At 33.0% G+C, this 17302-nt stretch overlaps 1 protein-coding gene and 1 long non-coding RNA gene across 2 annotated transcripts; one reads left to right on the top strand and one right to left on the bottom strand.

The window, feature by feature from the left end:
* The first annotated feature begins 2250 nt into the window (after positions 1-2250).
* Positions 2251-4019, top strand: LOC128859683 (uncharacterized). Its single transcript, XR_008454184.1, has 3 exons — positions 2251-2505; positions 3075-3215; positions 3275-4019. It is a non-coding gene; the product is annotated as an uncharacterized LOC128859683 (long non-coding RNA).
* A 1033-nt stretch (positions 4020-5052) lies between these two features.
* On the bottom strand, positions 5053-16042 carry LOC128859679 (transportin-1-like). Its single transcript, XM_054096686.1, has 10 exons — positions 15538-16042; positions 15084-15220; positions 14196-14867; positions 12964-14061; positions 12731-12901; positions 12485-12656; positions 12331-12426; positions 10959-11034; positions 10423-10597; positions 5053-10351 (listed from the first exon to the last, which is right to left on the bottom strand). The coding sequence occupies exons 2-10, from the start codon at positions 15180-15182 to the stop codon at positions 10244-10246; spliced, it is 2667 nt and encodes an 888-aa protein (XP_053952661.1). The 5' UTR covers positions 15183-15220; positions 15538-16042; the 3' UTR covers positions 5053-10243.
* Between the last annotated feature and the right edge of the window lie 1260 nt (positions 16043-17302).

Here is a 17302-nt window from a genome sequence, read left to right as displayed (position 1 = left end):
GTTAGTCTTCGTCGAATCGACGATAATTACTTTTGTAACTATATTTTATAGAATTTATCAGAAGTTGCACATAAAAAGTATTTGTAGTATTTTTGTTTTATGAAAGTCGGTGAAAGAGCTGTCTTTGTGGAACGGTACTTCACAGAATTTGCATACATATCGTGTTTCGGTCCTAACCCCATGTGTATTACATACTACATAGACATATTATTAAGGGATACTTTTTATTCTTTGTTGGCTTTATTGTCTCCAGGGTATGTTTTTTTCACGTCACCAGACAATCTTCTAGGAGAAGTTAGACAGGTAGCTCGTAGGTCAACACCTTTCATGAATTTGTTGTATTTTACGATGCATAGTGGTTTCACAATATTGCAATTATCATTTTTAAGGCCCTTTTTTGTGTTTAAATATCAACAACAGACAGTCACCTTTTCGGCGAAATACTACGTCACTTTTTTTCATTTTTTATGTTATTTTTTAAATCTATCGGCAATCCTCTGTTTTGTCGTATGGCGCTGCATACCATAGTCTTATGTTTTAATATTAACTCTGCATTTTGGGCACTAGTTATCAATAGTTATCCTGGTATAAGTAATGCCATTTACCTGATACCGGACGAAACGCCGATATCATGGTCTCTTTTAATTTTTGACCTTTTGCACAGTATATGTATTTCTATTTATTTATTATATATCCGGACTTATTTTCGCGGATAAGGCATTCAACAGTGAAAGTTGGGTTGATATGTTACCCACCCGTCTTAGAGCAACGATTCGAAATTCCAGCATATTTACGTCTATCAGAAATGGCTTCCTCACATCCGGAGTGTCACGAGGATTGATTCCGACCCCGACTTCTAGAACATCTAGAACAATTGGATACGTAGCCATCATAGTGCGAAGACCTGAAGAAGCTCGCAGAACACTCAACCAAGTTATGATACGGATAAAGGAGTGACTAGATTCACGTGATTTCAAATTGACCACCTAGCTAATACTCCTAACTAAGAAGCACATCCCATTAGAAATCAGAATGCAAACCTATTCCAATACGCTTGCCACAAAAAATTTATTACAATCCCTAGGCGTCAGACTGGATCACAGATTAACCTTCAGGGTCCCAATTAAACAGGCTAAGACGGCATTCATACTCAGTAGGCTGGTGGCAAATATGCTACAGCAGGAATTTCGGCGAAGTAAATTGTTTGCATTAGTAAAGGAAGGAGAAGAAACCGGCATTAACACCAATAATAATGGCAGCCTGGAAATCCAACGTAGAATCTCTCTTGCCAACAAGTGCTACATTAAACTAAGTAGGCAATTGAGAAGTAAAGTCCTTTCTCAACGAACAAAACTAACACTCTACAAGGCTCTGATCATGCCCGTCCTAACGTATGGCGCAGAAGCGTGGACGATGACAACATCCGATGAAGCGACGTTTGGAGTGTTTGAGAGAAAGATTCTGCGTAAGATTTTGGATTTGGACCTTTGCACGTTGGCAACGGCGAATATCGCAGGCGATGGAACGATGAGCTGTATGAGCTTTACGACGACATAGACATAGCGCAACGAATAAAGATCCAGCTGCTACGCTGGCTGAGTCATGCCGTCCGAATGGATACAAATGCTCCGACTCTAAAAGTATTCGATGCGGTACCCACTGGTGGCAGCAGAAGTACTTGGCTTCACTTGGTGTGTCTAACTGGCGCAGGTTAGCACGAGAAAGAAACGACTGGCGCGCTTTGTTAAACTCGGTCGAAAACGCGTAAGCAGTTATCGCGCTAATTAATGCTTTCTGGCGATAGATATTTCCAAATACCTGTTCGAATTGGGCAAAACGAAATTCATAAATGCATACATGGTGGTTCGGTTTGGAAACATGAACGGCGAACACTGAAATATAACCGCCGAAAATATCATTGACAAAATGAGAAGTAATGAGGAAAAGTGGGAAAGCATCAGCAGATTTGCAGAAAACATTTATCGATTAGAAACGGGACCAGGCCCAGCTGTACAGATAAATATTGTAATAAGAAATATGAAACACTATTCTAAAGTAATGCAAAAGCAATTCCAAGGTGGACGCCCATGTCAGTTGGGCATGCCATTTCTACGTTAACGACCTTGATAACGCGTGAGGCATTGTCAATTTTGCGTTATTCGTGTTATCGTCTTGAGTCGGTGCTATTTTTGTTACTGTTGGTGTAGTGATCATGTTTGTAAGTGCTAAACCGTTTAAGTCCGGGGAAGCGCTATCGCGCTTTACTTGTTTTGTATCTAGAATGCGAAGACGCTGCTGTTGATAGTATACTTTACGCAATTATTGAGAGCAGTTGTAGTAATATCAGTAGCAGTTTTATTCATTTAACTCATAAGAATTAACAATATAAGAATTAAAATAATATACAGTAGTTATGCAGTAACGCCTGTAAATTGTGGTACTACGCATTTCATCCCGGACTTTTGGCATATGCATAAGCGCCTTTTATCAATAATGAGTGCATTGGTGAGATTTTAAATCGAGATTTTCGTTTTTTTCAGGTATATATAATTAGCCCGCCGTAGCCGAGTGGGTTTGTGCATGATTGCTATTCGGAAGTAAATAGGTTCGAAAAACCGTGTATGGAAAACTAATTAATAGAAAATATTTTGACAATAGCGGCCGCTCCTCGACAGACAATGAAAACTCTTCGAGTGTATTTCTGCCTTTTTAAAGCTCCCAACTCCATTTGTGAAAAATATCAAGGGGCATCTTGGAGGAGGTGGTGGAGGAGTTCGGTCAAACATCGAAAATATTTTATATCCACATAAGTTTTAGCGTTTTTGTGGTTTTTTAATAATAATTATCTTATTTGGATGACCATTTCCCAATTGTTGCAGGTGGGGTGTCTAAGAACTTGCATGACTTGCTTTTTTGCTCTTCTATTCAACCAGAGTTTCGTATATTGCTACTCAAATTAGTAGCAACAGTTTTGCAATTATCAAGCGACTTTCTTTATATCCGCTTAACTCATAAATGACATTCTTGGGCAGTGCTCCGAAGTATAAGTATTATTATATTTTGCATACTTTCAGGCGGGATCCTATGAAGAGCAATGGATAAACATAGCAGTTTGAGAGATATGTGGTGAGGAGCACGACGCCTGTCTTTTGACCATCCTACCACGGGATCAAAACATGTTGCAAACTTTCAGGCGGGATGCTATGAAAAGCAATGTAATTATAAATAGTTTGCCAAAACGAAATTTTTTGTTTTATTCATTACTCGCTGTAAGGTGGTTGGTGAATGCTATGGAAATCAGTTATTATCTGACTCTTTATGTTGTGAATATACAAACCCCACGAACTAACTTACGAAATTACGATTAATCCATCTCTATCTCACATGTAAAGACTACGCGTGTGAATGCATTAACCATCCTCGTCACATGAGGTGGACGAATCTCCGAAAATAGACAAAATTTCCAGCTGAAGTGGCAGGGCTCGCTTGCGAGCGGAATTATGGTCCAATATAAAATTGTTATTGTTGTCAGCTCATTGAGTAGGCTAGAAGAAACAGTACCAATTGCAACATACTTCGGAAAATCCTCAAGCTTCGCTTCGTATAAATCGGAATATCCAAATACACTTACCAATCTTGCATACCGTAAGATATTGCATACGTCCACCAGACTAAACAACATAGCAACATATTGATCAAATTGTAGCTTGAGCATGCACCATTTCATAGAGACAAGCTATTTAAGGCAATGAAGATTGACGTCACTTCCTACCTGTTCTGGTCTCAATCAAAGATCTCGAGCTTTTCGGCTTGAGGGGTCAGCAACAAAATTCCGACTCGAAATACAATTGCAAATACGAATTACGCGAGAAATTCTCTGAAATATTCCCGTTCTTTTCAAATCAATTACAATTAAGTTTCCGGTTTAAGATTTATATTTTATTCACTTACTTTACTTTATAGAGTACACGTATATCTACAACTATGCTAGATTTTTAATTAAATTTATACTTATTAATATCGTACATACATACATATGTATATGTAATCATATTTATTAAATTTTTATATTTTAGTAAGAGTTGTATTGAATATTTAGTTGCATGCTTAAGTAAACCAAATTTGAAACTAAAATATTGTCTGAAGCCCAAGCCAAAATACCAAAATTAAGTGAAAACCGATGACACAATTTTCTGCGATTAGATTCTAGATCTTATGTTTCCATTTCAAACTTCCCAATTTACTTAAATCGCTTGTTGATATAGTACGATTTTTTATCACGGTTATTATTAGTATTAAGCTAAATATTTAAAATATACAAGATGGAACGGATATGAATTTTTCGATTAAATCTCTTAGTGTAAAATAAGGAGAGCATTTCCGTGTTCTATTTTGATTAATATTTTATAGTTGTAATGGTATAAGTGTAATTACAATGTTTTGTAAACAATTTCTTAATAAGCAAACATATTTCAAAATCATTTTTAAATCGGCTAGAGTTGTAAGGTATGATAGTGGTATATTTTGTTCATATAAATAATAATTAATTTTCCACATGCTTTAGCAATTATTTATGTATCCATTTTTTTAAATTTGCACAGTAGTGCGTATGTATGAATGTTCTGATTGTATATATACACAAGTAAACAAATAGGAACAATTGCATTCATTTTTAATGTGAGGATAAAAAAGTAGTTTTATGTATCTCCCCCTATTTGCTTATTTTGCAAGTAAAGGTCCTTAGAATCCATAGACTTATATGTAGATTAATAAATATTTATTAAATTTCCGAATTCAATTATTGAGCCTATACTTGTGTAATTATGTTCATACAAACGAGAAACTAACTTAACGTCTCGACACTAAATTTTTGATGTTTTTCAATAGTCAACTTCAATAAAATTGCCTCTCGAGACAGCGAATTCAATGAAGGTCACAATTCATGTCATGAAATATTTTATATCTCAACATCTGTGAAGCAATGGGCAGCCATTTTGCACGTTTGACAGACATTTGGTATTTTTTTGACGTTCCCATTGGTATCTTTAATAATTTTAGTTTTACAGTTTGAATGTCGAGATGTTGAGTAAGAACGAAAATGTATCGGTCTCTAATGTTTTTTTTTATTTACTCTTTATTTGTGTTCGGGTTTTTGCAGCCTTGCTGTGTATTTGCTTATTGAAAATAAGGTGTTGTTAAACAAAACATAAAAAAATTAAAGGGGCTGTTTTATAAATCTATTGAGTCTCTACAACATATACATACATATGTATATAGGCAAAATTTTCCATTCTTTTTTCATTCTTTAATAATAATACATAAAATAAATACCTTGAATATAAGAGTACCTAAAATTGAAAATTTCCCTAATCGCTTGAATTTGTTGAAGTTTTTTCTTATTAATTCCATCCATTTTGTTTTTTTTTTTGCATTTCTCTTTTAAGATTTTTGTATTCAAATAATCCTATTATTTTAATTAATATTTATATTAATTTTTTTATTTTACTTATACGTTAAGTTAAAATCACCCGAGATATATACGCGAACGCGACCAAATTCCGCGATGAATTTGGCTTAGGTACATACGAAATCACGATTATTTCCGTTGTTTTTATTATATATTATATTTTTTACGATTAGAATTAGTAGTTGTTTGTTTTAGCATTAGTTAGTATTTTTGGTACATTTAATTTTTAATACTTTTACTAGATGTTTTTATCGTCACTAATGAGTTTGAGACATTCCTGTATAGTAATCTTAATTTATTTAATAATTTGTTTTGAACCCAGACTCTGTAAAATTGTAAATTTCCAAACTGTAGTTGGTGTTTTTGTGCAATTTATGTAATTTCTATTGTCATCAAAATTAAATGCCCAAAAATTTCGTTTTGTATTCTAAAGATAATTAATTCTCCGGCAAAAGAAGTAGCAGCATGAATTCTTTCGAAATAAATAATGAAATGGTAAGTAATAGAGAGGAAAAGAGATGAGATTTTATTAATTTTTTTTTTCATCATACACTGATTTCACTACACGAATTAGTCGAAACGTAGCCAGGCATGTGAAGAATATTTTATATTGCTTCAGAGGCAAAATCTCCATTATCATGTCGTCCATTAGTGGTCTACCAAGGAAATATTGAAACCACACTAAAAAAATATAGCTAAGAAAAGTTATTTTTCATTGTTAAGCAAAACCACCTTTTGGTGACAATATAATATTTGTGAAATATTTTAAAATCAAAACTCACAAATTATTATTTTTTTATCATACACATTTTACATATGCTTATAAATAGTTTGGCACAATTTGATTTCATATTGTTAAATTTCACATAAAAAATAGGTTGACCATTGAATATAATGCAATTTTTGGTTTGTTTTTGGATTTGCCGTTACAATTATTATCCATTCTTTTACTTCTTTTGACGAAAAAGACAATCTGTTTAGCCAGTTTATTTACCAATTTTGTTTTATTATAATAGGCATTTATTTGAATTGGAATCCGGGGCGAAGATCCATAAATATCAGCGAATAATATACGTATTAACGCGACAACGCAAGCGACCACGAACGAATGAATACACCGACCGATTGATTACCGTACGACGAACGAGTAGTGATTTATCACGCGACTTATTAGATTTTTATTTATATTTTTATCCCCTTTTTCAAACGATACTATTTATTAGATTTTATATTACACTGTTTTAGTTTTATGTTTTACATGGTGCAGTTATTCCGTTAACTTTGATTCCACAACAAATATATGTATATATTTAAGTCTGTTTGCATTTGAGTTTTAAGTTAATATACCCATAAAAATCTAATCACTAAAAAGTCTTCAAAAGATAAATTTTGTAATGTACATTTAACAGGTAGGTTGATATTTTTTCAATTTAAGAATTATTACATTTCTTCACTAGAGAGTTAAGTTAAAACAAGTGCAGTTAAAAAAAAAAAACGAATAAGAAAGAAGTTATTAAAACAATTTTCTGTTATAAAACAAAATAAAAAATAATAGAAAATTTGATAAAAAAATTGAAGATTGCGAATTAAGTTTGAGTTATAACTTATAATAATTTAATGTAAACAAAAATAAGTTATAACTGGATTCGATTTAATAATATTTCACAACTAATAAATTTACTAAATAAACTAAATAAAATATTTGTAATAATACTATTGCCATTATATATTTCATTATTTTAGTTATATGTTTTTATTCATACATGCATTTTTTTAATGCGCACCGTTAGTTAAGTCTTTCACAGTCATGTTCCGCAATTCGTACGATTTGAAATCAGCGGCGATTTGCAAAACCTATCCCGGAGATTTCTTAACAAGCATGCAAGAATTTGGCACTAAATCATTGGATATGACGTAAATTATGTTTCCAGCCGTTTTTTTTTCTTCTTAATTTAGTACTTTAATTACAATATTTTTGGTGGCATGTCGCACCGATTTCAAATAGTAGAATTTACTGAACATACCTGTTAGGGCCCAATTTTATTTACTGCTACACCGATACGCGACGGACCGACGAGTTGGAGCATGCACGTGCATACCCTCTGGATGAAGAGTTAGTAACCGAGTGAACTACAGAACGAACGAACGACGAATATTACGCGAAACGCGAAACCGATAAAACCCGAAACGCGCGCGACGAAAATTTGTATTACGGTTGAAAGAGTATGAAAGACATTTGTGAAAACCTATTGTATATTAACGAAAATAATAATTTAAACGAAAAATATTTCTTTTGGACTTATTTGATTCAAATAAAAATTAAATGAAAATCAATAAACTTGTACTACACCATATTCAGATTGTTAATTGTTAGTTCGTATTTGCATTTTTTTTTTCAATGTTTATATTATATAAATATATTTCTGCCATATACGAGTACTTTATATATATTAACTTAAAAATTGTTAGAAATATTGATCGTCGTTTTTTTAGGTTGAGGAAAAGCTTAGCAAGAGCCTCAAGTTATAACAGCTTTTTTATCTGAAATAGTAGTTCTCCAAAAATATAAACCTGTGAGCACATGAAACCATCACAATTGCGACGTAATATCGCTATCATTCACTGCGTGTATGCGTGTTGTAGCGGCACATTTGTTACACCCCAGGTATAACAGACGACATCTACAAAAACTTACATTTATCAAGAATGCATTTGAAGATGGCTAATATGAGTTGAGAAGTAGCAGCAAATACCGTTTATGATGATAAGTTTCAAAGTGCTCAAATATGTACGAATGTTTTTAATTCGAAGTTATTTTCGTGTTCAGTCTTTTGTTCAATGTAAACCAGGTTTAGGCTCTTGATATACATATTTCCATTAGATTCAATTTTCACAAATGGCTTAACCCTTTCATTTAATGCTTTAAATAGTAATTATATAATAATTAAGTATATCACGACAGTGTTTTGTATATGATACGCGACGCGACGACACGCTGACCCGGACAAACGAACGGATAATATATAAGTCGATTAATAAATATATCTATATTATTTTGCTATGATTCTCAAGCATATAAAGATTCTAAAATCCTAAGAAAACGCAACTAATAAAGAGCAAAAACATTATACAGAAAATATGAAAATAGTCAAGGCTAGCCTGTATTCTTGTTGTATAGTTTGTGCCTATTTATAAGTTCCTTGTAATAAGCAATTATATAATTTAAAGTAAAATATACGCACACACAACTTTGCATATTAAATTTCAATGTTTACGATACCTTAGTAAGTACATCTAAGTATGATTCAATGCTTTGATGGATTTAAATGTCATTGATAGTTCGTACTTAAAATATACAACTTTATCGTGAGAATAGCATTCCTATAAATTACAATACAATATCAAATAAATTTGGGAATTTTAATTTGTTTATTGGATTGTGGTTTATGTGAATGATTTGTTCACATGGTAGCATAATCATAGTCGCGCGTTGAACTCAGGTTTAGTTAAACTAAATATTTAGAACGGGGTTTATTTTCTTTACTACCATAGTCACTTTAATACTATCTGTTATTAAGAATCAGCTTTGACACAAATCCATGATATTCTAATGTGATCTGACAAATGTATATTTATATATTTACATCAAATATTTTCCTCTACTAAAAAATCCGAAGATCCGTATACCGTATAACTTAAAGTTTCATACATTCTATAAAATTTATAAGCATGAAAAGAATTTTCAGAAAAATTTTAAGTATGCAGTTTCATATCCTATTGAATTTTGGCATAATATAGTAACTCGAAATTCGTGTTGATTTTTGATATATATATATATATATATATTTTTTATCTATTTCATCCGACTCAAACGGATTAGAGTATCTTAACAATCTTTCATCGTTTATATTAAAATCTATTGAATATCTTGAAAATTAAAAATTTGTATTAGTTGCACAGACATTCGTAAATTTAATTTGATTTTAATTTCCTTAAAGCCTGCTTGTGGTGGGTTTAAATTTAAACCCGGGTTTAAGCTAAAAACCAGGTACTAATTCGACTACGATTAAAATAAACTAAAGTTTTCCTTAAACCTCTGTTTAACAAAAATACAACCGGCTTACTTTCGACTATGATTATGCGCCATGGAGTTTACGAGTTGGTTTTGTATTTATATTGTGGAAAAGGATAATACTATAATAATGAATGTAAATGTTAGTATTCATATGAAATTGGTTATGCTCACAAATTGTTTGTTCTTCAAAAAATGTTTGTGTCCTATACAATTAATTGTGATTAGAATGAGATTTATATTAATAAATTTAATTATAGCTCTTTAATATTGTATTCTTGTATTCTTTGCTTCAAATTTAAAAGTTTTCTTTTTTCTCCGTTTCTCTTATATTTCCAACGTATTTATTGTTGAAATGTATATATATTTCGGATTATGGCTGTTAGTTCATACAATTATAATAGTACCTTAACACCTCAATTTCCACATTTGCATACATAGAGATAAAGAACTTACGACTGATATATTTTAATCGGACTATTGTTGCTGAATAACAAGCAAACGTTTTTCAAACGAGTTCGTTCATGATGCCTTTTGATAGACAATGCGACTATAGTGATCCCAAGCTTGTTTGCCGATTAACATATTACTTTAATTTTTTCCTTTTGTCTACTTGATTTGCTTTTGTCCCCCGCTTTCTACTATCATAGTAGCTTTAACGTTACACCCAAGTTTTAATTCCCCCAGTGCGCAATATTGATGCTTTAAATGTTGTACATAGCAACCAGGCGCTCCGAGAGATTTTGTGGGAACTGATCGACAAAACGACGCCAATTTTCTTCCCCTACCTGTGTTTTGAAGCCATGTAGAATCTAAAAACCGTGAGTAGATTTAAGATGTTGAGTTACTTTACTGTCATTAGTATTTTTAAAATTTCATTTACCTTCTGAATCATTTGATGCAAATCTTGTGGCGGATTTACCCATGAAGCCACAGCATCGCAGAAGAATATAAAGTCGGGCACGACGCCACCTGGATTTACGGTTATCATGTGACACATTCCGCGAAAAGCCGAATCCTTTTCGTCATTATCTCTTATATGACGCAGAGATGTACACCTGTATGGATAAAGCAGTGAATATACGAATGTAAATTACTAAGCATTTTCATAATCAGTTGAATTATGAATATAACTACCAACGTCGCAGCCATATTAAATTATTTTATACAAAAGTCCAACGAAAAACACTTACTTGTATTTGCAAATAATAAACAAGTACGAAATTTAATTTGTTTAACATATTACACGTAAATTTATATGAATGCGAGGTGTAGATTGCTTTGCTATTTTTAAAAAGCAAATTGAGTTTAGATGGTAGTAGGATAGAAAAAGCTTGAGTATTAGTGAGATGAAATTAGAGGGCCTGTTTCGGTTAAAAGTAATAAACATATAGAAATCATATAAAAAGTGTTACACACCACTGTCGTACAAATTCTGGCAAATAAGGAGCCACTTCAACTGGGCACACATAACCTAGACGACCGATTGTTATTGCTAAAAAACAGAAAAAAAACAGAAATAAATGAAAATCATAAATTATAGTACATATGCGTTTCACAATAATACAAATAAGTTGCATAAATGTATTAATCAATGCAATGGTTAATCAAATGTATGTATAAGTATGAAATTTGTTATCCAACTGAAACCATCAATTCTTAATGTATGCAATGATTTCTACCTTACATATATACATTTCGGAAGACAACTGCATTTTACAAGTATTAAGATTCAATAAACTTAACAATGAAGGAAATTATATCAAATGGCGTACACTTTAGGTGTTTATTGTTATGCAATTAGGTGCAACTGATAAACAGCCAAAAAACAATTCGTCCAACATAAAATAATTACCAAAGCAAAACACTTTTTATCAATTTCTGATTAATTAAAAAGAGGTGAAATGTGTATAGAATACAGAAAAATCTTTGATTTGACTATATAAACGGGATTTTTTTGGTAATTTACAGATAAGCTGACGTTTTTCAGAACCACCCCCGATCCCACGTCTTACTCCATTTGAGCTTCCCGTTTCAAAATACATTCTCTCTTACATTTGATATAAAGTTCTCCTCTAACTCGAAATTTCCCTTTCCATCACAACTGTGGACGACCTTACGGTCGTTGTACACTCATGGGTGTCGATGCCATTATTCGTTTAATATAGCCAAGGCAAATCAGACGTATTCGCTGTTAATTAATGCGTTTTATAAACCTACATGTTAATAAAAATCTCATGGAGTTCGTATTTACATATCTTCTCCTCGTCCACGTGATGAGGATCATAGATCTTACGCTGATTAATTCTATCAAACGATCCTAGAGATTTTTCATCCTTGTTCGATATCATTCACATCTCACATATAAAATATGTAAAAATATAACCGATAACTATAAAACCCTATAAATAGTAATGATAAGGCTTACTCCATGCAATACATCAGCTAAAACATGTTCATTTAGGTTCGATTTCGAGAATTTGATTATACGCGACATTGTGAGAAAAATACTTTTTGGCTTTTACTGGATTATTAGTAACATCTATTTTCTACGACTTGTTTAAATTGTATTTTAATGTCGGTCCCGGCTTGAGGGAGTTTCAGCATATTTCAAGCTTCAAAATGATTAATTGTTAAAAAAAGTGGTTTAAGAGCGCAGTTCTTTTCGAAATTGCATACAGACATGAAACAGGCATGCACTCTCTAGTAAAATGAGAGCAGATAGTTACAGTTGAATTAACGGAAAATTAACCATCAGTTCAAGTTATTTGCATAAATATTAATTACATACCTGTATTTTCCAGCAGTGTTTTAGGAGTGTTCGGTCTGTTTATTATAACGAAGAGTTCATTGAGTACAAGATGTATGTACTGCCGAGTTTCTTCGCCTGAAAATGTTATATTAAGCATTAATCACACTGTTAAAAAATATATATTTTTATTTACCCAGCTTCATGCAAATTTCACCAATAGCCCAAGTAGCATTGTTGCATACGGAAATGTAATCAGGATTCAAATTTTGCCCCAAAATCGGGAAGAATTCCGACATGAATGGATGTACATGTTGAAAACAAGCTTTAGTTAAGTCTCCCAACAATGCGAACGATGATTGTCGCACCTGTGAATAAAAAATTATCAATAAAGAGATTTGAATGAAAGATATTATTTTGTTAAGCTGAAATTAATAGTTACCTCTGGTAATACATCTTGCATACATTGATAAAGTAATTGCATAATATTGCTGTTGGCGACTAGTGATTCAATATGTCCGTCTAAACCTTCTGCGAGGCCTGATAACAAGTCTAATGCAACAATCATTCGCTCTTTATCTGGATGCTCGAAGCCAGGATTAGTTTTACATGCCTTTAAATAACAACTCATTTATTAAACTTATTGATTTCATATACTTTACATTTGAAATATACCATGTCTTGATTCAGAGTTTGCTCGATAAGTGAGATGCAGCGCTGATAAACTGGATCGCAGTATGGTAAAAATCCCGACTGTAAAGCTGTTGCGATGCTTGACAGGCATTCCAAAAGAGGAAATAGGTCTTTGTCGTCATCCTTTAGCAAATTCCACTTTTCAATTAGGGGAGGCATCAAAATATCGATATATTGTGGTTTGTTGAGATGGTGACCCACAGAGTCGGCTAGGGTGCCAACTGCATCATACAGTATAAGCAAATTTTTATGTTGATATTTTGAGAAAGCAAATACAAGAGTTTTTAATATATACTCCAAATATGGCACCAATTCGGTGCAAGCTTCTTCTTCCAGAGTAGCGAATGCGGAGCAAGCTGCCTCTTGAACACGCTTATTAGAATCTAATATGCGTTTTAGTAGTTCTTCCATTAATGGTTTCAAATATTGATCATGTGGTTGGTTTACTACCCAGTTAGCATAGCGCGATAATGTCCAGCAAGTTATAGAGCGAACCAATGCTTTCTTGTCCGACAAACAACTGATCAAATAGGGTATGAGTTCGGGTAGATGTGGAATCATACCCTGCATGCAGCCCTCGGCAATAGCACCCAGTGCCAACACTCCACTCTCTTTGATAACCCACTCCTGATGAAACAGAGTATCCTTGAGAATGGGCAATACAATAGGTAGACATTCTTCGCGAAAGACATTTGCTAAAACGTCCAGTGCGGCGGCGCTACATTTCCTCAAATTCCATTCTGATAGAGAACTGTCATCATCTAACACATCATCAAAATCATCATCATCATCATCAACACCGCTTTCGCCGGATTTAAGGGTGTGCGTACGAGATTTGTGGAATCGAGGACGTATGTCCTCCTCACGGTCAGGCACCATGTCGTCCTCCTCAACATTGCCTTTTAGCAGGATAATATCAATTTCAGAGTATCGCATTCCACGCACTAATACTGGAGCTAGCTGCCCTAAATAGGGCGCCAACACTTCTTTGCAAATACTCTGCTCAGCGAGAGATAACCAGAATTCTGACGCTTCTAATGCTACACCTTGATCGGGGTCTTGGGTGCGTATGAGCATATACTATAAAAACAAGAATTGATTAAAATACTTTTTGACAGTGATTAATTTGAACTCAATTGAGTACTATAACAAAATTGTTATATTTTATAAATTAAATATTTTACCATTGACCAATTCATGCTTTAATAACTTACCTCTATAATTTGTGACATATGCGGCAACAAACGATCCATACGAACTTCTAACAGCATCACCAACCCGTGGCATACATTCTTTCTTACCTCATGATCTTCATCAGACGATAGGTTAAATAAACTTTCAATGAATGCGTCGATGTGTAGCATCAGAGCCTGTGATCGGTTCACAATGAATTGATTGATACAAGCTATGGCATGGGAACGTATTTTCGGGCTATTGTGGCTGAAATATTGAAGGAATTTCGGAATCATCACGTTTAGAGGCCGATTGAGTACACCCGAGTCAAGTATCTCTGCTGAATCCTCGCATATCTTTTGTAAAGCACTGAACGAACCTTCACATACATTATAGTCCTGCGAGTCCAACATGTCGCACAAAGAGGGAAGTAATTGGGGCCAATTTTGTAAACCGCCATTGCTGGCGATAGTAGTGATCAATATACCAACAGTAGCTCTTATTAGAGGCGAAGGATCTCCGATAGCTTGCAAACATTCATGCTTGATATATTCGATAATCTCTGGCTGTAAATTATTTCCATGAATCCGGATGTTATTTTTCAAAATTAGACCACTTAGAGAACGTGTTGGCTCATCCTCAGTTTTTAGTTTCGTCAGTACATAAATCAGGTAATTATTAAAATCGGGATATTGATTCAATTCCTCTAGTTTCTGCGAATTGAAGTATAGCCGAATTTATTTAATATTTTAGTATTAGCTTTTATAAACACAAAAGAGATATATATATATATATATATATATATATATGTATAGGTACATATCTATTTTTCATATAAGATAGTGTCTTTTTAACGGCTTTTGAAAATGCCTATTTTGGACAGTTATAATTGTATAGGTATAATTACATATAGATGCTTTTTCACTTACCAGTTGAACAGCCATTTGAGTGGCGGTATCCGGCGACTGAGACTGCTTGAGGATTGTAATTATTTGTTGTAAACCTTCGGCTTGCGGTTCCCACGTCATTTTATTTCCTTTTATTCTCTTACTTGGGGGTGAATTACCTGCAAAAATTCCACATTTGAAGGCAGTACTTATACATATGAGCAAAAATTTGAAGGTTTGTCAAAGGGTGCTAGACGGTGACATGCGCGAAAAAGGAAATGCAGACACGGTTCAGATTTGGTTTAATTTTTATATAAAAACGTATCAATATTACTTTTGCAGCTGTTTTCTAACGTTTATAACCAGAAAATATTAATTTGATATATGCTTAACATTCTAATGCCTTTCGACATTTTTCTAAGTTTTCCTTTCGCACGCTTTTCGATTTCTAACAAATTCACTATTAGTCTTTTAAAATATCCGCAAAGAAACTTACCTTGATAAACGCACTAAAAATATATTACACTTAAGTCTTTAATTTGGTGGCTTTTAAACTGGAATTGGTTATTTTTTCGCAATTAAAATATTCTTTCACTAACTTCCCTTTTTTTCTTTCTTGTCTAGTACAATTTTTTCTGGGAACAAAAAACTTAAAATGAAGTTTCAACTTTCATGGCCTACACGCTCTCCCTTTCTAACGTGTTCGAAAAAATAAATGTGCGAACGAGTCAGCGTGAGGGTGTGCGAGTCTCGTGGGGTTGCCAGCATTTCATTGGATGTATGCATTACTTAAAGTCTCGACGTTCAATTTTTGATTTTGTAATGGTCAATTTCAATGAAATTGCCGGTCGTAACAGCAAACAAGCTACGAAATAATTTCAGTCAAACATTGCCAACATCTATTACTTTGCATGTTTGACAGCCATTTGGAATTTTTTTATAACGCTTATGTTGGCAGGATATTTGATATTTTAGTTTTCCAGACTGTGTATTTCCTTTCTTTGCAAAAAATGAATTTCGGCGACCTTCTTCCTCTTTATTGTATATATAACAAATAACAATGCTTTCAAAACAATCATGAACTCGAGCACAACATACTAAAAATATACCAAATGGAACATATACAGAGCCACAAAAAAATACCAAAAGGCCATTAAGCGTTCAAAATGACGGTTCATTAGACTTAAAATAATTCAAAACATGATTTGCGAACTTTATTAATTTGTTGGCAGTTTGATTGAAATTTACCACTGAAAACATCAAAAATTTAGTGTCGAGACGTTAAGTAATAGAAACCCTAAGTCATTTACATGTTGCATAAGGTAAATATGATACTAATTTCTGCTTGTATATAAGTAAATATAAAACACAAATTTCAGCTTAAAACTAAATCCAACTTATCAAAATATCTGAACTTGTACTCTACCTATAAATGTAAATTTTATAAGTTAACGTTCACATATGCAATAATTAGCAATAAGTCCACGAAATTAATCTAACTGTTTACATATGGCAGATTACCTGCAAAATTGATAATCAGCTGCCAATACCGTTTTGAAAGGTTTTTCTTCATAGAAATTGCTTTGGTGGAATTTTTTGGTTTGTTTAATTACTAACGATATGAAGAAAATACAAGGGGAATGAATAGTTAAATTAATTGAGAAATTGGCTGCTAGTAATAAACAGTTGGAGGAAATCTGTAAACGACATTTACTGACGTTACAAACAATTATAGCAGCAATACACATGCGAAATTCGTAATTACATTTTATAATAAGTAATAAGAGGACAAAGTGTTTATGAACATACGCTTTTTTCTGTAATATGCATGCATAATTAATATTTAAAAGAAAAAATATTAGAATTATGTCTACAAACGTGTTTTCTTTGGCAGCGCCCATTTTATTTACTTTTTTCTTTGACATTTCTCCTTACATTCGTAAATATAATTATCGATAACGCAGGGTTTTATGTAAAAAAGTATAGTATTAATCTAGGATGATTTTATAATCTCAGACTTCGGGAGAGAAATTTTGTATGGGTAATTTCGCTTCTTAATTACGGATTGGGGAATAGCTCGAAAAAGTAGATAATCTACATATATGTGAACGTATTATAATTTGCAGTATACGAATTACTTCAGAAATCTTGAAATCCCGAAAAATGTTTGGCCCTTCATAAAATTACAAAATAAGTTTCTAATACCCCCACGTCCGTGTTTAATAATGATAGAAAACTAACTCAATTTCAGCAACTGCAAA

Source organism: Anastrepha ludens, chromosome 4 (assembly GCF_028408465.1).
Source record: "Anastrepha ludens isolate Willacy chromosome 4, idAnaLude1.1, whole genome shotgun sequence".
Taxonomy (NCBI): domain Eukaryota; kingdom Metazoa; phylum Arthropoda; class Insecta; order Diptera; family Tephritidae; genus Anastrepha; species Anastrepha ludens.
This window is presented reverse-complemented; position numbering and strand designations above follow the sequence as displayed.

What these genes read in the sequence shown, in the direction of transcription:
- LOC128859679 (XM_054096686.1), bottom strand. Translation starts at nt 15,182, where the DNA reads ATGACGTGGGAACCGCAAGCCGAAGGTTTACAACAAATAATTACAATC. An exon ending in CTCAAATGGCTGTTCAACTG is followed by an intron (nt 14,868 to 15,083) that starts GTAAGTGAAAAA and finishes TTCAATTCGCAG; the next exon opens with AAACTAGAGGAATTGAATCA. An exon ending in CCAGAATTTGTACGACAGTG is followed by an intron (nt 10,598 to 10,958) that starts GTGTGTAACACT and finishes TTATCCATACAG; the next exon opens with GTGTACATCTCTGCGTCATA.